The sequence below is a fragment of the Canis lupus genome, chromosome 13 (assembly GCF_048164855.1).
Source record: "Canis lupus baileyi chromosome 13, mCanLup2.hap1, whole genome shotgun sequence".
Classification (NCBI taxonomy): Eukaryota; Metazoa; Chordata; class Mammalia; order Carnivora; family Canidae; genus Canis; species Canis lupus.
Genome location: NC_132850.1, coordinates 17862803 through 17885638, shown reverse-complemented (window position 1 = coordinate 17885638; position 22836 = coordinate 17862803). Strand labels below are relative to the sequence as shown.

General features: G+C 59.1%; 1 protein-coding gene across 12 annotated transcripts in view; it reads left to right on the top strand.

Annotated features, from left to right (window-relative positions):
- PTPRF (protein tyrosine phosphatase receptor type F) overlaps positions 1-22836 on the top strand; it is an 87057-nt gene that overhangs the window by 39147 nt on the left and 25074 nt on the right. For 7 of the 12 annotated variants that reach the window (XM_072772590.1, XM_072772587.1, XM_072772589.1 and 4 more), the window contains exons 7-12: positions 3871-3888; positions 6620-6730; positions 16215-16484; positions 17955-18536; positions 18752-18888; positions 19290-19434. In XM_072772590.1, coding sequence (XP_072628691.1) covers positions 3871-3888; positions 6620-6730; positions 16215-16484; positions 17955-18536; positions 18752-18888; positions 19290-19434 — 1263 coding nt within the window. The remainder of the gene's footprint in view (positions 1-3870; positions 3889-6619; positions 6731-16214; positions 16485-17954; positions 18537-18751; positions 18889-19289; positions 19435-22836) is intronic. The other 5 variants (XM_072772592.1, XM_072772586.1, XM_072772585.1 and 2 more) reach the window with 1 other exon arrangement.

Sequence of the window (22836 nt, the reverse complement as noted above, 5' to 3'; positions counted from 1 at the left end):
AACCGCTCCTGATCTTCCCAGCTCACACCTCCGGCTTAACCCCCTTGGGTCTTAGCTCCGCACCTGCAAGCTCTGTGGCCTCAGTGAAGTTCTTTAACTTCTTTAAGCTTCTGTTTCCCCACCTTTAAAAAGGAGTGACAGGAAGGATTAAGCAAGACAACAGCAATGGAAGTTTTAGTTCCCCGCCTGGCGCGTATGGGGAGGGCTTCAGGAATGGGGCTCTTGTTATCTCTGGCCACTTGCCACTTGCACAGAGCCACCCTGACCCATCCTTGCCATCTGCTCTAAGCCACCAAATCAGGAAGCCTCTCCTTTCTCTGCCCAACTAAGGCCTCCTCCTTCAGGACACACCCCACGCCGTGTTGTTACTGCCTGGCTCCAGCGTGGCTCACTTAAGCGAGGGCGCACCTTGCAGGGAGGGCTTGGGTCTGGCTCCCCACTGCGAGGTCCCCTTCCCCCCCCAGCTCCCAACCCAAGACCAGCTACAGGACAGGTATCTCTGAGCCATTGCTAATAAATTATTTCATGAACGAGACCTTTGGGCCCTGTCCCTGCAGACAAAGGTCCACTCCCCCTGCCTCTTAGGTCCAAGGAAGACCTTGTTTAACCTTTGCTGCCACCTGGAAGCTGTAACCTGGGGGTTATGGACCTCAGGTCCAGTTCCTGGGATGGCACCTGAAGGGACTTAATCATCCCACCTGTATAGTAGCAGGACTCCCTGCACCCCCCTTTTGCCTGGCCCTGGCACCAGGCCCTGACTCCAGGAGCTGCTGGCCCTGTCCTATTACCATGTAGAAGGGTGCTGGGGCTGATCCCCACACATTTGACAGGGACATCCCTTCATGGAGTGGAATCAGGCCCCCAAGCACTCATCTTTACAGGGACTTTCACAGTTTATGCATCACCGACGGATCACAAGGTATTTCCCTGCCTTTTGTTGCACTTGTTTTTTCTGCAACCCTGAGAAGTAGGACAGGTTGTGATTATCATGCTCACTTTACAGTTGAGTTAAAGGGACTCACCCGCGGTCCCACATGGAGATCCAGGGCCGGGAACTCCCCCAGGCAGTCACCCAGAGGCCTTCTAGTGTCACAAATGCCAAACCTGGGGCCTGGGGTACGCTTGGACCCTGCGAGCACTGCAGAGCTGCAACGGTCCCATCCTCTCCAGATCTCAGGCCCTCCCTGACAGGTCCCCAGAACTTATCAGGCACCTGCAGGCTAAGCTCCAGCACGGGCCACAGGGTGTGGCCCCTGGAACAGCAGCTGGAGAGGAGGGCGGCTGGTGTGAGCGCTATCCAGGCCTGAGCTCTGTTCTGCAGGTGTTTTCCTCACTGAAGTGCCACAAGAGCCTCTTGGGAATTTGCAGTTGAGGCCCAGTGTGGGCCCGTGAGGAATGAAGACAAACTCAGGGAGAGTGGAAGTCAAGTCAGGAGCAGACGATGTCACCAGAGCAGCAGGTGGAGGCTGACCTCCAGGTGGGGCTCAGAGCCCCTTCTGGGTCCTGAAAGGAGCTAGTGGCCCACAGGCTCTGCCCAGCCCGGACAGGGTGCCGAGGAGCCCTCCCAGGCTCTGCTCCATCCCAGGGCCCTGAATGCATCACCGTCGAGGACAACCTGATCCACCACATGCACGTGCTCACCCAGACCACAGTCTCCTTCCACACCCTCTGACACCCGGGCTGAGACTACAGGTCCTGAGCAGAGATGCCAGCAGCTGACTGTGGGTGGAGGCCCACCGGCCCTGGCAGATGGGACCCAGAGCCGGGTGCAGAGCAGACTCCAGAGTGGGCCTGAGGCCTGCAGTCCCCTACTCTGCTGGCTGGCCCGGCTCTGACTGAAAGAGCCTGTCCCCCGACTCACCCCTCCCACCAGCTGGGGCTGCCAGGAGGGCACGCTGACAGTGCGTGGTCATGATTTCCCTTTGGCCTGAGCACACTGGCACCTCTCAGGAGCGCCGCTGACTCCTGGGTCCCTCCAGTCTCCCACACCCACCTTGTGAAATGGTAAGGCAAATTTTTTGTTTGGTGGAGGAATGACTCTTCTGAGAGGTCCAGAGACTCATTACCAGCAGGTTAGGTTTTGGGGGAGCAGAGACCGGGAGCTAGGGGTGCCAGCCTTGGCCCATTTCCACTGCCGCCCTCTCCCAGGCCAGGCCTGCCCTGCAGAAGCAGATCAGCGGTTGTTGACTTTTTGGTCTTGGGACCTCTGATTGTAAATATTAGAGGACCTCAGAGAGCTTTTGTTTGTGTAGGTTTTATTCATCACTATTTACCGTATTAGATGTTGAGACCGAAAAGGTTTTAAATATTTAAATCTTAAAATAATTTTAAAACCCATTACACGTTAAATAACATTTCTAATGAAAAATAATTATGTTTTGTAAAACAAAAACATTTTGTGAAGAGAGTGGCATTGTTTTACATTTTCGCAAATCTCTTTAAATGGGGGCTGGATAGAAGACTGCCGGATTCTTAGGGCTGCTTCTACGTTTGGTCTGTTGCAGTATCACACTTCGTGGAGCTTCCGGACGACTCCACCGTTTATTCATAAGAGAGCCAGAGTGAAAAGGGCAAATAACTTCTTAGTATCAGGAAAATAGCTTTGACCTTGACCCTCTGAAAGAGTTTCAGAGACACTCAGGGTGCCTGGACCATGCCTGGGGGATCGCTGTGATAATGGTTCTTCCCAGGGTTTCTACAGCCCCTCACATGCCCAGCCCAGGTCCCAGCAGCTGCCTCTGCCTCCCGTCCAGCCCCTGTGTCTGCAGGAGGCAGTCTTAATCCAGTGGGAAGGCTGTGCACCAGACCTGGTTAGTTCCTGCCGCCTCACAGGCCACGTGACCTTGGGCTCTGGGGAAGCCACTTGGCCCTTAGCTTGTTTCATCATTCCGACGTAGACACGGATAATTCCTCCTAGGCAGGTGTCATCAAGTTCGATGAGAGAGTGATCGGTGTTTGTCTCTTGGCACACTTCCCTCCCCACTGCAATGGGCAGAGAGGGCGGGGGCAGGGGGGGCAGGGTAGATGGCACTGGGGCCAGGCCCCCTCATAGGCTCCTCACCTCCTGGATGAGGCAGTAGCAGAAGCAGGGCCCCGAGCGCAGCCTCAGAGGAGGCACGTGTGGGAAGGCAGCCTGTGCAGACCTCGTAACAGCCCTGCATTGGGCATTTGGAGAGTGCATGTCTGCCCCTCTGGGCTTGAAGCACTAAAAGGGCAAGGAGGAGGCCCTGGCCTCTGGCTCTCACCAGTCGGGTTCAGGGGAAGCTCAGTAGTCACAAACTTTTTTATGAGTGGGATGAGTGGGCTCTACAGGGCATCTGCCACTGGGTTGTAAGTTCACCCCAGGTCCCACGATGGGGCCGGGCCGGGCTGGTGTGTCTGCTTGAGGGAGACCTGGCCTGGTGGTGGCCTACAGCAAGCCCTCCCATTAGCCCATTCTGTGTGCTTAACCTCCTTGGTTTGTTTTGGTAAGTGCTTTATTTTGAATCTTGCCCACCTGTGACATTTGGGTGCCCCTAGGAGTGGGGTTGCTACCTCTTTTATTCACTTTCCCCTTATTGGCTTCAGCCAGCTTGGTCTGCAGGAGCCCTAACCCCACTTTCCTGATTCCCGTCCCCTCCAGCCCCGATGACCCCAGCCCCACTCCCCTCTCCGCCCCCTCTGAGCAGTGCCAGTGACCTGGGGGACACAGCTTCACCCACACTCAGCCTGGCTCAGCCTGGCGCCTGCGCACTTACCACCTGCGTTGGCCTAACTCAGGCCTTGATTTCTCCGTGTTTTATTTTATCTGGTTTGGCTTTTTGTGGCTTTTCCTTCCTTTTGTACTAATGCTTCTCTCTGATCTTATTTGCATTCAAATTACCTCGCCAGGTGGTTCACCAATCAGAGGTAAGAATGCTGTCCGTGCATCTCGCCACGCCACGCCACGCCACTGCCGTCACCACCACTCCATCCCGTCCAGTCCGTCACCTCCCCCATCCCCATCCTGACCTCTCCAGCCTCCTCATCTCCAGCTCCGGTCCCCCAAGCACCACCGGCCACCACACACCTCCACTCTCAGTCATTCCCTCCTGTGGACTCATCCATTGCAAGTCTGGACTGTAGATATACTCAGCTGAGCCCTGCCTGGGGGATGGCAAGCCCTGCTTCCCAGGCCTTCCAGGCCAACCCCACAGAAGGGACCCTGTCCGCCCCACACTGAAGCCAAGTGCTGAGCCCCAAGCCCGACCACAGGTGGAGAGCCTTCCCGGGAGGTGGGGCAGCATGACCAGGCCCCCCTTTCTTCCCAGGAAGCTCCTTTTTCTTGGGGTCCTCCATGATGGCTTGACTTCCCTTTAACATCCTGGCCCTAGAGCAGAGTGAGGACCATCCTGTAAATCCCCGTAGCCCAGCACAGATGCTGCTGGGACACAGGGAACAACCAGGGTCCACCGTGACTAGCTCAGATCGCCTGCCAGCCCTGGCTGCTCTCATGCCCCAGAGCCCTGCAGCCTGGAGCTCCCGAACCACACTCTGGACCGAAAGATCCGGGTGCAAGTTTGAATCACCTGTGTGACTTTCAGAAAATCGGTCTGATCTCTCAGAAGTCTGCGTCCTCCTCTTTAAATTGGGGCCAGGGCCCACCTCATGGACTCCTGAGGTTTAGAGGAGGGGATGAGGGGCTGGGCAGTGTCTGGCTCGGAGCAGGCCCACTGTAAAATGGTCGCTTCTGGACTGATTTGATTCATATCATTTCTTCACAAGTCTTTTGGCTTCCTTGGGCACATCTGGACCCTCAGTCCACGGCCAGGGTGGTCTCAGGACAGAAGATAGGGCTGAGAGGAGCAGCTGCCTCCCTGTGGGGCATCTTGTCCATGACCCTCCCAGGCCAGGACTACTTATAGTTCTTCATGCCCCTGCCACCGGGTCTTGGTGTTGGTTCCAGATTTGGGGGTTTCTGTGTGTATCCAGGCCCGGGCTCTGTGTTGGGTCCCCAGCCAGTCCTAGGTCTCCACACAGGGGAGCCTCCTCCCCGAGCAGGAGTCTCACCCAGGCACTAGTTCTTGTCCCTGCCTGTGGAGCCAGGCCCCCAGGTCTCCCCCCACTCCCCAGCTGAGCTGACCTAGTGCAGCACCCCCCACCCCCAACCAGCCAGGGGCCTGACCCTGCCTGCTTGAGGGAACATTTTCTGTAACAGTGTCCATCCATCCCATACACATGACCTGTTGGGTGCCCGTCAGAACTGTTCTTGCAGGAGATGGGTATTTGGCACGTGCCCTGGGCCCTCGTGCTCCCTGATGTCCAGTGGGGAGGGCTGAGGCCAGAACCGCAGAGCAGGCCGGCCTCGACGTTAAGCCTTGGCAGCCCCTTCCCCCACCTCCAGCCCCCGGGCCCCAGCCCCCTGAGTGTTCAGGGCCCCTCCTGCTGCCCTGGGTCTGGGCGGCAGAAGAGGGAGGGCGGGCAGTGGGGGGCTGCAGCCCTGCACCCAGGGCAGTCCTCCCCTGGGGCCTGGGCCATGAGAGTGTGGCTTGGAACTCTTCCTCCGCTCCTTATGCAGTCCACACAGGTGGGGTTCAGCAGTTCTGTCTCTGTCCTTTGTGGGTATGGTGCCATCAGCCAGCCTGAGCCCCAGGATGGGGTCTTTAGGGTCGCTCTGGCTGTTCTGTGCAGGCGGCGGTTCTCTGTCAGGCTTGTGCTGTGGGGTTATTAAGTGTCCGTTGGACTGTCCTGTGTGGGTTTGACTGTCTGTCGGCTTGTTCCCGGGAGGGGGTATTGCCTGTGCCTTGGGGTGTCACTGTCACGGACGGCTTGCCTGGTGTGCTCTCGAGAACAGTGTCTCCAAGTGTTGACTCCCGGGGCCAGGGGGTGGCCAAGCCGAGTGGTTTCACGGCCCACCTCCAGAGCCTGGGCTCCCCTACCCGGACCTGCCAGGACTGGCCCTGTGGAGGGGCCTTTACAGCTGCCCTGCCCCCCCACTCCTGGCTCCTATCTGTCCGTCTGCGGCCAGAGCAGCTCCTCAGGGCACTGGCCCGAGTGGGAGCTACAGCCTCCATTAGCCTCCTGAATTATGCAGCAGCCGTGGTGGGTCGAAGCACTTTAGCAGGACCAGGCTGAGGAGAGGAGCCGGAATGGGTGGGGCCGGCGGGGTGGGGGTGGGGTGGAGGGAGAGGATGGGTGCTCTGAGCCGAGGCTGCTGGGCACCAGGCCCCCAGAGCAAGCCCCTTCCTTCCTGTGGAGTTCTGGTGGGCGATGAGGGCCGTTGCATGCTTGCAACTCCCGGGCCAGCAGGTATTCAGGTGGCTCCCACCCACGCCTGGCTCCACGTCACCTGGCAGGGCCAGGAGGTCTGGGAGCACTAACAGGGATGCTCACTGGCACTCCATGGAGCTGGGGGATGGGATGGAGCCCCTGGCCCAGCCGACAGGCTCCACTAGACTGCAGGGCAGGGCAAGCGGGACTGTGCTTCAGAGCCCAAGGCTTGCTCCCTGCCAGGAGGCCAGTGGGCTCATCAGGGAGAGCTTCCTGGAAGCAACACTGGTGCGGCCCTGATTATCTACAGCGTCTGGTCAACACAAGCCCAAATGCCGTCAAGCCCCCTCCCCATGATCCAGACCTGACCTCTGTCACCGTGTCCCCGCAGGTGCCTTGCAGATTGAGAGCAGTGAGGAGTCGGACCAAGGCAAGTACGAGTGTGTGGCGACCAACTCCGCAGGCACACGCTACTCGGCCCCTGCCAACCTATATGTACGAGGTAAGGACGCGGGCAGTGCCCAGCCCTGTCTCCACGGAGCTGAACTGGCCCTGCTGGCCATGCTGTCTGGATCCCTTTCTGGGGACAGTGGGGGCTGCCATGGGTCCCGTTTCTCCTTTTCCCGCCTCTTTCTGCAGCAGCAGGAACAGCCACAGCAGCTCCCACTGGGCACACTCCTGATGGCCGCTGCTACTTTTCCTTCCTTCTCCGCAGGCCCTTTGGGACACAGCCACTCTTGGGAGTATTTGTATCTCTTATAGGTTCTGCCTCAAGGGCCCAGAGCCCCACGGGAGTCTAGAGCCTTCCAAGCAGATTTTTCACTGTGGTGTGTGTGTATGTGTGTGTGTGTGCACGTGCACCAGCAGGCACACATTTGCGTGTAAACATCGGGCATACTTCCCTGGCATTCCTCGAGTCCTTCCTGCCCAGCCCAGCAAGGGGGGCTCCAGGCCAAATGAGCCTGCCCTCTGGCCAGGGCTGCCCAGGGTCTTCCTGGAGGAGGAGCCAGCCGCACCCTGTCACCAGCCAGGACCCTTGTATAGAAGGTCAGTGTGAGGCAGCTGTGAGCCCCTGCAGGTGAGCACGTGCTGTGTTTCAGGTGTTCCTTGCTGAGACTTAGTGGATCCTGCATCTTCATCAGCCCAGGTTCCCAGCAGAGAGAAACCTGGAGACTGTTGGGGAGTGTCCAGTGTCTGCTGTGCTCCCAGCCCCAGGGTGACCAAAGCTGGTCACCTGCTCCTTCCAGAGAAAGTGCTGGGTCTGGTGTGCACAGTGCACCCTCGGAGCCCCTCCTGCCCCCACACCCCGTCACTTAGCCCTTCTGCACAGATGGGCGTCATTACAAGTGAAACTGTCTCCACTCGGGGGATTTGGAAAGGAAAGTGGCCATGGCTTCCTTGCAACGATGACTTCATCATGCTAAGTGCTTGGTGTAGCTTCTCGAGGGGATCCTCTGCCCCTCCACCCAGGCAGTGTTAGTGGCCTGTCCTACTCTTTGGAGCCACATGGTCAACCATATAGTTATCGAGGAGCTGCTCCGTGTCAGGTTCCCAAGAGGCCAAGGCTACCAGCCCATAGGGTGACGGGCACGTTGTGTCTCAGAGATGACAGACGACACTTCACTGGAGTTGGGGGTGTGGAGTAAGAGGTCCCCACTGGCCCCTCGGTCAGGTGTCCTGCCCCTCAAGGCTTGCCTAAGTGGCCCCAGGGGCTGTCTTAAGGAACAACATCAGGGCAGAGAGGCCAGGGGCCTGAGAGCCACCCAGATGGCTGAGATGCGTACGGTGGTGAAGCGCGCTGCCTCCCCCCACACGGCTTCAGACAGAGCGTCTGACGGGCACACAGGGCTTGGACGAGTCCCCTCCTAGGGAGGAACGCTAGAACAGCCCTGCTCAGAGACCTGCCTCCTGCCACCTGGACCATTCCAAATGCTACGCGGTCCTGACTGAACACTTTTCCCAAAAGATCATAGGGTCAAAAGAGTGGAGATGCCTCGAAAGCCTTTCGCTGTATGTGGCTGCACCAGGGAGAGGAGCGGCCCAGCAGGGCCACTGAGAAACCCAAGCAAACTGCCTGGGCATGGTCTAATGGACACATTTCCTGGGGCAGAGCTGCAGGGGGCCATACTGAGGCAGGAGGAGGCCCAGACGTAGGTGACGGAGCCTGCGTTATTATCTTGGCTGGGTAGCATTCTCTGAAGTCCCCGTCACGCTGGCCTTGGCCCTGAGGCGAGGCGGTGGGTCTCTCTGGAGGTGAGCTGAGCCCAGCCGCCACAGGTGGCAGCTCGGGTACTAACCAGGGAGCTCGTACCTCCAGCCCCACATGGTGGGATCAGGCGGGGTCCCGACACCACGCATACGCACAGGCCTTCTGGGCAGTGAGACCAGTGTGGGGGTTTCTTTGGTTCTTGACCCACTTGCCAGGGACCCTAAGGCAGGCTGTCCCAGCTCGGCTTTGCTGGTCTTTCCCTCTCACACACGTTCCTGTGGACCCGATGTCTGCGGGCCAGTCCTAAGTCTCTGTGCCCAGGACCTGCCTTACAGCCTGGTCCCACCTGCATCTGTACCTGCCCTGTTTTGTCAAGAGCAATTTGCCCTGTAGCCCCAGGACAGGCCCTGCTGAGGAGACCTGGAGACACCTGGAAGCCTCTTCCTAGGGCTTTTTGCCTCTGGTGTCCCCACCGCTTTTCATCTCAGTCCTGGCAAAAAGCCCTTGCGTTCTGCTCTCAGCAGTGCTGAGGGCCCATCAGCCCCGGTGCCCCTGAGACCGCCTCTCCCATGCCGGCCACCAGCTCTGTCCTGAACCCTGCTTGTGAGTGGGCCGCCCGTAGAGCAATCCCCCAGTGCCTGCCTGCCTGCTGCCAGCAGAGCGGCTCTGAGACCTCCTTCCAGAGCAGGCACCTGTTCCCCTCCAGACCAGTGGGCCCCAGCTGTCAGGAGCCTCAGCATCCGGGTCCGGGTGGCTTCCAGCCCAGGATTCTCAGCCTCGGCACCGTTGACACTGGGGGTCAGATGACTCTTTGTGACATGGGGCTCTCCTGGGCGTCGTATGATGTGTAGCAGCCCGTGTGGCCCCCTAAATGCCAGCAGCACCCCTAGTCCCGAGAACACACAATATCTCCAGACCTTGCCCAGTGTCACCTGGGGGGACCCCTCCCCACCCTGGATGTTGGGAACCGCTGCTCTAGATGGACAGCCTCCCGCCAATATTCAGCTCCCTTCACCTCCCTCTTCTCCCGCTGTGTCCACTGTGTCCACTGGGCTCAAGGCTACGTCTCCTCCTTGGATTTGTCTTCAGTGCTTCACATCCTATGTCACCCAGACTCTCAGGGCTCCGCTGTCTCTCTGAGCCCCTGCGGCTGCCGCTGACACTCCCGGCACGGTGGCAGGCACACAAGAAGCGCTTGGCGACCACTGACCGCTGCTGCCGTCAGGATAGCTGTCAGGGAATGCGTCATCCGGTTACATCTGCCTTTCCTCACAGTTGCCCGCAGCTCCACCCGCGGTCCAGCAGGCCCAGGCAGGCTGGGTGGACCATCCTCTCTGTGTCACTATCCATCTCCCTCCGAGTGACTCACCCTCTCCTTCTATCCACAGCGTCTCTTTTCTCCAGCTCTCAGGACGCAGAGCTGCCAGGGGCCAAGGCGTGCCGTGCCCTGCCTGCCCCCGACCTTCCCCTTCTCTGCAGGGAGCTGGCCACTGGCCGTAGCTGTCTCTAAACGGGGCAGCGTCCCCACAGCCTTTCTCCCCATAGGTACCCAGACCGGCTCCTCACCCTGCTGCCCTGCAGTGTGGGGCTCCCTCAAGGTGGTGGGAATCTAGTGGCCCCTGTGCCTTGGTGGGTTTGTGGGCTTGGGGGGCCCCGACTTGAGCCCAGCTCACTGGGTCTGTCGAGCCATGGGGTGTGCGTGAGGCATGGGGGCCCGCCTGTGCTCCCCTTCCACCCTTCCCTGTCCCGCCCTTGGCATCCTGGCACCTGCCAGCGGGACCTAGCCCTGTCCACCGTGTCCTCCATGAGTCCTGAGTCTTTCATGAGCGGCGTGGTCCGCGCGCACCTGCGTGCACGTGCGTGTGCGTGGGGCACAAGAGTCTTGTCTCGTGTCCGTGCTGTGTGGGCAGATGAAGGTTGGCCTGTTTTTACTCTCTCTGTGTTTCTCCTTGTCTTTTTTTTATTCCCTCCTCATCCTCATCGCACTCTGCCATCAACCCAAACTCTCATCTCTCAGATCAGCGAGAAGGTTGGTCCTTTTCACTTCTTATCCATCTACAGTTCGCCCGTCGATGGGATGCTCCCGTCAGTAGGGACCAGCGGGCTCGGTCAGCTCCCTCGGGCTCGCTCCAGCCAGGCCTGCCCGCCAGTCGGGCTCTGCTCTCCGTTGTTTGGGCTGGCAGGCTGGCAGGACTAGGGGTGGGTGGGCAGGCCCCCTGCCCTGCATGTTTCTGCTGCTTGAGTCCCTGATGTGCCAGTGTCTGCATGTCCCCTTAGCTGGGCTCCCCTGCAGGGGTGGTCAGGCAGGCATGGTGCATGACACAAAACTGTGCCCCCCGTTATGCCTGGGTCGGGCCAGCTGTCTGTTCCGGGTGGGGCCCAGGAGTGGTTGGGGGAGCTGTGAGAGCTGTAGTGCATTACGTGTGCCTCTGGGAACTTCCACAACCTCATCGCCTAAACTCCACCTTAGCCCGAGCTCAGCTGCAGCCACTTGTGAAGACGAAGGGAATAGACTAATAATCTAGAATGAGCTCACGCCTCAAGGTCCTGCAGCACAGGACAAAAGTCCCTCAGGTCTGCCGTGACCTTGAGGTCCCCGCGGAGCTCAGTGGGCAGCCAGCCCTGGTCTGCCTCATGAGGCTTGGTGTCCATGGCACGGGTTGGTGGCATCACGTTAGGCACGGAGGAAATCCACACTCTTGTCTTTTTCCTCCCCGACCTGAGCCAAATGAAGATCTTGCCACCTGCCCTAGGCCCCTCTGCCCAGGCCCTCCCAGCCTGCTCCGTTTCCTCAGGCCTGTGCTGGGTGCTGAGCACTCAGGTTCACGGAGCTCACAGCTGAGGAACGGTTGACGGAGAGTTAGTGAGGTCCACGTGGGACCCCCGGAGAGGCCCCAGCCCGGCCACAGATTGGGGAGGGCTCCCAGGAGCCCCTGCTCTAGCTCACCCCAGAGCATTCTCACACGGGGCTCAGTTCTCAGCCCCACCCAGGTCAGACCTCTACCCCAGCCTTGGGGCTGGCAGCAGGGGCTAGTGGTCGTTCTTGGGGCACATGGTCCAAGCGGTCAGATGAGACACTTGTCCACTGGGCTTTGGGCTGAGTCCCAGGGAGCAGGCTCGGGCCACCGGCTCCCCCTCTGGCATCATGTCTCCTTGGCTTGGGTTTCCTCCATGAGGGAGAAGGGAGCCAATGGGGAGGAGGGCTGCGGCCTGAGCTCAGATATCAGCCCTGAGCATCCATCCATAGGCACTCTTGAGCTCTGGGACATTTCAGTTTCACCATTTCGCTGACCTGGCGGATTGCTGGGGCGTTCAGAAAGCAGTCATCAGCAGAGACAGCCCAGCCCTCAGCCACCTCCCCCTACACCCCTCCCCGCCACCTTCCCGGTCCCTTGTCCCTTCTCCTCCTCCCCCTCTCTGGTCCCACCAAAAATAAAGCGCGTATACAAATATTTAACGGGAAGGCAGAAATGAGTTTCTAAATATTCCAGGGGGATTTGCCGGGCTGGTAATTTGTTTGGCGCTGATAATTACATCTTACATTTTTCCAGCTTTACTTAAAACTGTGTGCCGAGTGCGCCGGCATTTAATTACCGCTCTGCGGCAGCCACAAGGTTATTTATTAAAGAGTTATTTTATCTTGATACAGTGGATCCTGCCCCTTATCCCCTCCTTAATGTTGTGTTATTTTCATCAGAGAAATTTCTGCGAGCGAATGCAGATTGCGGGGCTGCCTCCCCCTGCGATTATGCTGTCACTCTGCTGAATGCTGATGCCTCCGGGCGCCACACCGCCCTATTATATGGGGTTGTCAGCGCAAATAATTAGACTTAAAAGTTACAGCTGAAATATAATCCAGAAATGGCAGAGCCCTGTTTTGGAAATTGTCTATAAAATGTCAGCAGTAAGGATGCACGGGGAACAGTAATAGACCGGCATTGTTGGAGGAGCCCAAGATTAGACCCTAAGTGCGTTTTTTCTCCGGCTCTGGTTTTTTTCTTCCCTGCTGTTGCTTCTGTCAATAGACTGAGTCCAGGGCGAGTCCTGCTCCCTCTTGGTGGCCTCATGTCTGGGCCAGCGGGAGGAGTGCTGGTGGGGCTGCTGCAGGGAGGCTCCAGCCGCTCCTGGCTCTTAGGATGGGGGTGGCTGTCCAGGCAGGTGCAGGACACAGGGCCCCACTGGCGCTCAGGATCCCAGGAGGGGGTGTCTTCCCTCTCTTGCCCCCACCTTCCCTCTGTGGACATACCCTAACCTCTGTCACACTGCAGGGAGGATGAGCCTGAGCTGTGGGGAATCGCATCCCAGAACTCCTTTTTTTTTTTTTTTTTTTTTTTTCAGAACTCCTTTTATATGTGCCCGGAGCCCAGTGTTCTGGTGAGAGCGTCAGTGGGGGCGCCCCCAGCAGTCTCTGGGCTGGAAGCCCTTGCCTGGTCCTAGGGATGATTCAAAGGGTCATATCTGACCTCTCAAACTCATCCTTAGCCCCTGGACTTCTCCCTTCTACCTGCATGGAGGAGGGGAAAACTAAAACTAAAAGCAAAACTATTCCCAATGTTTGTTCTGAAAGACCTCCATTACTTGGTGGTGGAACAGAAGGCTTTGCCCGCCCCCGGACCACTTGGAGTACGGTCCTATCCGCTTTCTGGACTGCTTAGGTTGGGACCCGAGGTGTATTGGCCAAGGACCTACTTCCTTTCTGTGGGGCGCTTTGTTTTTCTTCCCAGGGACTAATCAGGCCCCAAGATTTCTTTTAAGATTTTATTTATTTATTCATGAGAAACATAGAGAGGAGAGAGAGAGAGACAGAGACACAGGCAGAGGGAGAAGCAGGCTCCATGCAAGGAGCCTGACATGGGACTCCATCCCGGGTCTCCAGGATCACACCCTGGGCTGAAGGCGGCGCTAAACCGCTGAACCACCAGGGCTGCCCGGCCCCAAGATTTCTGCCAGGGTCACACCTGCGGCCATGACCTCTCCTGACGCAGGCTCCTCCAAGCCCCATCCTGCCAACTGGAGAATACCTTCCACCAGCCTTGACTACCCAGAAGCTCCAGAAGCTTCTCCCTGGAGCCTCCTCAGGATCTTTTTTCCACCCTATCAGCCAGGCTTTAAAAGGCCGTGAGCTTTTGATCCCACTGATGACCTCCTGATAATACATAAACCCAGGCACGTCACTTAAAAAGTATCAGTCTTACATCCATTCCCTTGTCCGCCATCGAGAGGTGATGGGATCTACAGCAAGGAAGCCTGCCTCATGTAGCAGGAGCTCAAGAGCGGTTTCCCTTCCCTGAGGCTGTTCTGATGCCTGTGAACCAAGAGGAGATGGGCCGCCCCTGGCTAAGAATAAAGACCTGATGACTTAAGGCTGCGCCCCTCTGCCTTTCTGCTCCAGCCAGGGCTGAGCTGGACCCCTGGCCAGCAGATAGACCCGCCTGTTCCCCAGGCCCAGCTCCAGAGCTCGGGGAGGGCACGTAGCACCAGGCTGGGTGACACGTCTGTCCATACCTCCTGGTCTCACTCTTGTGCCATTTGAGGGAGTGCTGAACGGTGCTCTGGCATGGGGCCCTCCTACCAGCCGTGCCCAGGACCCACCTATTGCCTGCCATGCGGAAGTGTCTACATGTTGTCATCGTTCCATGGGGGACTCCCAGCTTTGGGACAAATGACAGAAACACTTAATCAGCTTGAGCAAAACAAGGAGATTCTTGTCTTACCCAACTAAAATATGTAGAAGTAGATTTGGTGTCAGGCAGGGCTAGATCCAGATATTTAAGCAGTTTGATCAGGCTTTTCTGTTTGTCTCTTAACTCTGCCCTCCACAATAGACTCCTTTATTCTCTAGCATGTGCTCCCATGTGTTAGGAAAGGTGGGCCTCAGTTCCTCTCAGGTCGGCCCCTGCAGTACAGAGAGAAAGTTGTTGTTCTAATGGTCTTTGCAAAAGTCCACAGGCTACATCTCGTTAGCCAGATCTGGGTCACATGTTCCACTTAGCAAGACTAGGGTGGGGAGAGGTGGTTCCTCTAAAGAAAACAAGGCCAGTTCTAGAAGGTAGAACACAAGATGTCCATGAGACGCACCGAAGCCCCCAGTGAGCCTGTGGCACAGAGGGAACTCAGCCCACGGTGCCAGTCACACGTGGCTTGCTTGGGGGTGCTGTGTGGAGGCTTCGGAGTGAGGCTGAGTGAGGAATCCCTCAGGGAACCGAGCAGGGGTTTTTAACAGAGAAATGATGTGAGCAGACTTGCTTGTTTGTGGGGGGCCGGTTCTGGGAGAGAGCCGCCCAGTGCGTCAGTGCAGGGAGAGATGGAGGGGCTGAGGCTCTGGTGGGGCAGTAGCCTCTGGGGTTGGTTCACTCCAAGGCATTTCTTTTTCTTTAAGTAACTCTACCCCCAACCTGGGGAACCTCTGGGTTTGGAGAAAAATTACTGGGTTGGAAAGATGCCTTCGGGCCATCCGTTAACAGGTGATTCCTTGGGTGTCTAGGCTCTGGGCCACAGCTTGACCCCTGTGGCAGTGAGGTCAGGGGTTGGACAAGATGGTGTCTGTAGTTACTACTTCCAGCTCTGATTTTGTGGTTTGGGGCTACACGAGCAGCAGAGTCTGGAACCCATAGCGGAGGTGCTCCTGATGGGACAGCATGGGTCCTTTGCATGCCGGGCGCCCCAGCAAGGGTCCTGGGAGACCCACACACTCTCAGTGAGGCCGTTTGGTCACTCTGCCTCACTGCCTGCCTCCTCCAGCCCTGTCGGTAGGGGTGCCCACGAAGGACACACTTCAGCCCCTGCCCACCAGCTGCATGACCCGTCAGCACGCCAAGCATGCCTGCCCATGGCTAGGTCTTGCCTGACTTCCCTCCCTCTGCATGTTCCAAATGTTTGTACCAAGCTTGCAACTTTGGGGGTTTCCAGGCTGCACCTTGGCCTGGGAAGCTCAGAACAGTTTCTGGCCTGGGAAGCCCAAGGCCGGAGGTCGTGGCCAGGCACAGCCACCCTCTCCCTTGAGACCCTTGTTCATTGGCTCAGAAAGCCGTCTGTTCGGCGCACTCATCATGTTACTGCCATCGTCATGCCCATCCTGCCCGCGGACCACGTCCCTGGCCTGCCCTGATCCCTTGCCCCTGCCCACCCCCTTCTGAGGGGCAGCCCTTCCCCTGGAGTTCCCAGGTTGTGCCTTAAGCATGGCTGAGATCCTGGCAGGCGATTATGCCCCTGCCCTCATCTCTTCCCTCAGGTCACGGCCCAGAGGTGGAGGCCGTGACTCTAGAGAAGGTGGCCACGTCACTCCTGGACCAGCCCTGTGCCCTGCCCCAGATGCTCTGAGGTCCTCCACCCTACGGTGCCTGGACTTCACTCGTGCCCCAGTGAGCCCCTCTGGAGGCCCGTAGTGGGGGTCAGGAGCAAGTAGGGGCAGGCACCAGATGGCAACCTGGAATGTGGCCCTGAGGAGGCCCGCGGTATAGACCTGGGGCCTGGACCTTGCGCTGAATCCCTGTGTGACCCTGGGCAGACAGCACATTTCTAGGCCTCAGTTTCCTAGGCTGTAAAACGGGGGAGCTTGGTTGTGGAATCTCTTGTGTTCCATTCTCTTGAGTGTGGGGGCTACTTGTAGCCAAAAGTGGGGTGGGAGGTGGTAAGCCGGGGCCCTGGTACTGCCCCACCTGTCTCTCAGGTGGGTTTGGCTCTGACAAGAGGGGCTTCCTGGATGAGGGGCCCCTGCCCTTCAATCCTCCCGAGTATTTTGCCCGGCCTGTGAGTGCCTCTCTCCCTCCTCCTGCAGTGCGCCGTGTGGCTCCTCGTTTCTCCATCCCTCCCAGCAGCCAGGAGGTGATGCCGGGTGGCAGCGTGAACCTGACTTGTGTTGCGGTGGGGGCACCCATGCCCTACGTGAAGTGGATGATGGGGGCCGAGGAGCTCACCAAGGAGGATGAGATGCCAGTTGGCCGCAACGTGCTGGAGCTCAGCAATGTCGTGCGCTCTGCCAACTACACCTGCGTGGCCATCTCCTCTCTAGGCATGATCGAGGCCACGGCCCAGGTCACAGTGAAAGGTGAGTGCCACGTGCATGCCTGCTGTGGCCTAAGGCCTGCCTTGGTGCAGAGGGTGACGGGAGGTCCCAGCACCCGTAGCAGGTGAGCATGGCTGTTGTGGGGTTGGATGAGGTTGAGGGGTCGTTGCCCTCTCCCAGGTGCTTCCTGGGGTCCTGCCAGCCCTCGGTGGAGAGAGAGGTTTCTGTTATTCGTGATGTTAGTAATAATAGCTAACGGGTACTGAGCTCCTGGGGGCAGATGCTGTACTGGTTAGCACAGATTGTGCTGGTTAGCACAGAGACTGCTCTGTTACGCTGGGAGGTAGACGTTCTCATTCTCTTCTTACAAATGAGAGAACTGAGGTGCAAGGTCATGCAGGAGTCAGTGACAGGACGGGGACTTGAACCCGCGGGGTCTGATGCCGCAGAAAGGCCCCCGAGCCACGTCCTGGTGCCAGACCCTCAGCTTCATCAGCCTCATGTCAAGGCTGCAGTGAAAGAGTGGCCACAGAGAGTGGGCTCTCCACCAGGGCCCCAGGATGGGCACGCACACTCCTCCAGGCTCCGTGCTTCCATCCTCCTTCCTCAGACCCATCCTCCATTCTGCAACTAGAATGATCTTTTGAAGATACAAAGCAAGATCTCCCCACTGTTTTAAGAAACTGCCTTCCAGTGACTTCCCATTGCTTTCAGGGCAAAGAGCAGGATCCTCACTCCCCTTGCCTGGCCCTCCTGGCTCTGCTGGGTTCCTTCCGGCCCTCACCCAGCCCTCGCCGTGCTGGTCCTCTCACTGTCTGGGCCTCAGCTCTCTGAGGCCTTCGTGGATTTTCCCCAGCTCAGCCTCCCGCTCTCTGCTGTCCTCGCATGCGCCAGAGTCATCGTTACGGACTCGGTGCTTTCCACTCACCCTAGAATGTAAAGTCCACCAGAGCAGAGATGTGACCAACAGTGTGACCTTGTGTCCTCAGCCCAGCACCGCGCCTAGCACTTAGTAGGCACTTGATAATTGTGTAATGTTTGGCCTGGGATCTGGGACTGCTCCACCTTCAATTTGAGCCAAGCCACAGGTGTGTAGGGCCAGCAGCCCCGTCCAGGCTGTCTTAGGCACATCTCTCCCCGACACCAACCCCAGTTACACGTGAGGAAGCGCAGGCAAGCCCCAAAGGCAGACCTCTGCCTCCCAGCCGGCGCGCTTTCCATCTGCAGGGACCCGGCCAGGCCACGCCACCTCTGGGGCTGTTGTTAAGTGAGGAGCCAGTGAGTTCTGGAAGTGATGTGGGTAGACCCTAGATGACCGAAGGCCCCTGAGGGCTCTGACAGGTGTCGCCATCCCCCGCTAGGTGCCCTTTGAGGTCACCTCGAGCTCCCCAGGCCATTTTTCAAGGAGGCCCGTGAGGGCCAGCTGTACCATGGATAGTTAACACCCGGAGCAGGATTGGCCTCTGGGGTCCTGACCTCGGGCAGCTCTGAGCCTCCCGCTTTGTCTCCCAGCTCTGCCGAAACCTCCAATCGACCTCCTGGTGACTGAGACAACTGCCACCAGCGTCACCCTGACCTGGGACTCTGGGAACTCAGAGCCTGTGTCCTACTACGGCATCCAGTACCGCGCGGCGGGGACGGAGGGCCCCTTCCAGGAGGTGGACGGTGTGGCCACCACCCGCTACAGCATTGGCGGCCTCAGCCCCTTCTCCGAGTACGCCTTCCGCGTGCTGGCGGTGAACAGCATCGGCCGGGGACCACCCAGCGAGGCGGTGCGGGCACGCACGGGAGAGCAGGCGCCCTCCAGCCCCCCGCGCCGCGTGCAGGCACGCATGCTGAGCGCGAGCACCATGCTGGTGCAGTGGGAGCCGCCCGAGGAGCCCAACGGCCTGGTGCGAGGGTACCGCGTCTACTACACTCCCGACGCCCGTCGCCCCCTGAGCGCCTGGCACAAGCACAACACGGACGCGGGCCTCCTCACCACCGTGGGCAGCCTGCTGCCCGGAATCACCTACAGCCTGCGCGTGCTGGCCTTCACCGCCGTGGGCGACGGCCCTCCCAGCCCCACCATCCAGGTCAAGACACAGCAGGGAGGTGGGTGCGGGCAGCACGCCGGCCTGGCCACTGCGGCGGGGCCTTGGGGGCTGGGGGAGGCTGAGGGCCTGTACCCCGCCGTGCACGGTCACCTGGGATGCGGGACAGGGTCCCGGGGCTGTCTTCCCATGCCTCCTTTCTCCGGGTGCCACCGGCCCTCGTGGGGAACTGGCAAGGCTCACGGCGCCTGGCGTGGGGGTGTGGGGGTGTTGCAGTGCCTGCGCAACCGGCGGACTTCCAGGCTGAAGCAGAGTCGGACACCAGGATCCAGCTCTCGTGGCTGCTTCCCCCGCAGGAGCGGATCATCAAGTACGAGCTGGTGTATTGGGCAGCAGAGGATGAAGGCCAGCAGGTGGGTGCTCAGCGGGGACAAGAGCAGGGAGGAGGGCTCCCCTGGATCCCGTAGGCTCTGTGCGGGGCTCCCCCGGGCAGACTTTCTGGATCCTGTGGTTGTACGGACATGGCCCCCAGGGGTGGCCCTGGGGCTCACGTGGCCAGCGTGGTTCTATAGTCTTTGTCCCCACTGCTGGGCGACAGTCCCTCGGTCTGCCCTTGGGTCTCTCCGGCTCTGCGGCTTACCTGGCACTCACAGAGCTGTTGTCTCAGATGCTCATGGCCACGGAGTCTGTGCAGTGGCCGTGTGATGTGGAGGCGGCCCTAGGCCACAGTGGGTCCACAGGGGCCAGCCGCAGCCCAGGTTGGGGAGCAGCCTGTGAGGTCAGAGCAGTCAGTGAGTGCTCCCTGCTCTTCCAGCACAAGGTGACCTTCGACCCCACCTCCTCCTACACCCTGGAGGACCTGAAGCCTGACACACTGTACCACTTCCAGCTGGCCGCCCGTTCCGAGATGGGGGTGGGCGTGTTCACCCCCACCGTTGAGGCCCGCACAGCACAGTCCAGTAAGTGTCTTCTGAGGCTACGCCTCCTGTAGCTGGGCCGGGGCAGAGACACACACGCCCTTCTCCCTCAACCGGGGGGGTGGTCAGGTCTGCTGGGCCCCGGATGGGCTCTTGTCTGGGCTCCGGGTCTGGACTCACAGGGGCAGGTAAGTTCCCACTAGTCTGTGTCCAGGCAGTTGCTGCCCATGCCGTTCCCCACCTGACTTCTGTCCCTCCCTCCCCCAGCCCCCCACCAGGTAAGTTCTGTGTCTGTGACTCATCCCCCTCCCCCGCCCCCACCCGTCTGCGCTGGTCACACTAGCTGACTGGGCCATGCTCAGCGCTGGGACAGCCACGCTTGCCATGTCTCAGACATGTCCCCGCTCTGGCAGCTGTCCTCCTGCTCCATATCCCCACATCTCATCTCCCCTGTCACCTGCATTCCCTGCCTCATGCCCCGCACCACGGGAGGAACATGGGAGCTGTGTCATCACACTGAGCCTACGGCACGTAGGGACACGTCTGTGAGAACGAACCCGGGTGGCAGACTGTCCACGTGCCTGCCTTAGGACCACGCGGCCTTCCGCGTGTGGGGCTGCCTGCTGTGTGGTTATCGTATTCCTGTGTACGTGAGACTAGTGCTGTGGACCTGCGTGTGACCCTGTGTGGCCACCTGGCAGGGCCGCACCCGTATGAGTGTCTGGTGTGCCCCGGGATTGGGTGGCTGTGAGGCTCTGTGTGCTAACAGGGGCCATGGATATGTGGCTGGACAGGATCATGACATTGAGGCAGTTACAGCACGTGTGACAGCCTTAATCACGGCAGTGTCTGTGAGGCGGTCCATGTGCCCCCAGACTGTGTAGATGCGACCCCATGTTCACGGATCTGACTTACAGGCACCTGCTGCGCTCCCACTGTGCCCATGCACGGAGCAGGGCTGGCAGCATGACCCCGACGTGGCCCGTACCTGCAGGGAATCCTAGTCTAGTGGGGCAGATAGATGTTCAACCTGCAATTATCCAAATGAGCTTTTAATTACATTTGTCTGAAGTGCTGCGGAGGAGACAAACAGTGGAGAGGTGCTGGGATTGGAGCTTCATCTGGTCTGAGGGGGCCAGGGGGGCTTCCTTGGGTGATGTAGGCCTCACGCAGAGGGGCAGCAGGTGCAAAGACCCTGAAGCGGGAAAGCACTTAGTTGTGGTTTGGGATAAGCAGCAGGCCATGGCAGCTGGCCACGGGTTAAGAGGACAAGACAGGTAGGAGGGCTGACCCAGCTGCTGGGCAAGCATGCATGGGACAGCCCAGCGGGATGCCGGACACCAGTTGGGAGGCTGTGCAAGAGTCTAAGCAAAAGACGGCAGCTCAGATGTGGTGATGGTGGTGGATCAGATAGCCGTCTGGGGTGCCAGCTGCCTGGGACTCGGTGACGGCTTGGCTTTTGGATGCTGAGGGAAAGGAGAGCATCAGGCGAAGTCTGTGCTTCTGGTGTGCAGACCTGGGAAGAGGGGAGGAAGTAGGGCCAAAGCAGGCACCTCAGCCCGGGGCCTTGTGCCAGCCGTGCAGGTGGCGATGCTGGGCTAGGGGTGAGGGACTCTGAGGACAAAGACCAGAGGTAGTGGGAAATCCCAGAGAGGGGAGTGTCTCGGAGGCTGGAAGAAGAGAGCAGAAGGAACAGAGCCGATGCTGCTGCTGAGCAGTCAGGGCCAGAGGAACGCAGGAGGCAGGAGCGTCTGCTGGATGGAGGACCTGGGGCGAGGGTTGTGAGGCCTAGCCGGAGGGAGGGGACTGCTATAGGTAGAGGCTGAGTGCTGCAGGCCCAAGGATGGGCTTTTGTCTTTAAAGATAGGAAATTTTTGAACTTTTTTTTTTTTTTTAAGATTTTATTTATTCATTCATGAGAGACACAGAGAGAGAAGCAGAGACACAGGCAGAGGGAGAAGCAGGCTCCCTGCAGGGAGCCTGACTTGGGACTTGATCCCGAGTCTGCAGGATCAGGCCTTGGGCTGAAGGCGGCGCTAAACCGCTGGGCCACCGGGGCTGCCCTTGAGCAGTTTAAACGTGGTGAGGAATGAGTCCATTCTGAGAAGTCGGAGAAGTCGAAAATTCAGGAAAGACAAGGATTTTGGAGGCTCAGGAGGTAGGGGGAGGGGACAGCATGGATGAGAGAGATCCACCTTGGACGGGAGAGCACAGCTCCCTCCTCGTGGGAAGCAAGGGCAGCTCAGCGAGATTGCAGTTGTTCGGTGGGTTTGGTAGCAAGAGATAGAGGGAGCTGCTGGTGGGAGGCTTCAGTTTTCTCTGCAAAGTGGGAGACAGTTGTGTGCTGAGAGCTGGAGGTTAGCGGAGCGTGGAGGAGGTTGAAAACGTTCTGTGTACAGCAGCAGAGTGAGCTGGGCAGAGAAGAGAGGCTGCAGACAGCACACAGGGCCCAGGTGAGGCCACTGGGGACTTTGCACACAGGATGCCAGCCTTCCAGGGCAGGCAACGCTTTTCCACCTGCCTCAGGACCGACCGCCTTGGAGAGGGCAGAGGGTTGGACCCATCCAGGGCTTGGCACCGGCCGGGCAGGGGCGTGGAAAGAGAAATAAGTGAGGGAGTTGGGGGTAGATGGTGAGGTGCAGACCTCAAGGTCAAAGCCCAATATTGAGGGCGGTAAGGATGGTAGGCGAACGGGTGGAGGTCGCAGGGGGGCGAGGAGCCAGGGTGCTGCTGGGCACCTTGAGCAGCTGAGCTGGCACAAGGTGAGGGTCTGCGAGGGGGTGTGGGAGGCCACGTGCAGGGAGTAGGACCATCCTGAGCGTGGCGATACCCAGGGTGTGCCCACTGCGGTGCAGGGAAGGAGAAAGCCGTGGAGATGAGGGCCTCAGGGGCCGGGGAGGGAGGTGCCCAAGTCACCCTGGCACAGTGTGGGGCTGCAACTCCAGATGGTGAGGAAGCCACGTAACAGCACCAGGTTCCTTGGTGGGACTGAGGCCTGGATATGCCCCTGGGGGCGAGGGAAGGGGGCCCACATCTGCTTCCTGACCCCAGGGGACTCACTGAGGAAGAGCATCTCCATAGAGTACATTTTCTCCAGATTACCCAAGGCCATGGGCCTCCTTCCCGTACAGCCTCCAGTCTCAGGTTCCTAGTGGCTCCAGCACAGGCACCCTGTCCACGTAGGCACAGGCCATGGCTCTCTTGTGCCTGAAGAGCCACTAAGGCTGCTCGTCCTGACAGGAGCTGTGGGCACAGCAGCTAGAGGTTCTCCTTGTGTGGCTGTGTGTGTGACCAGGGGCCAGGGGCCCAGAGACCCAGGGGCCAGGGAATCATGACCCATGCTTGTGTGTAGCTGGCAGGGTTTGATGCAAGGTTTAATGCGAGATGGCATACGTGTGGGAGAGACCTTGTGTGTGTGTGTGTGTGTGTGTATGTGTGTGTAGC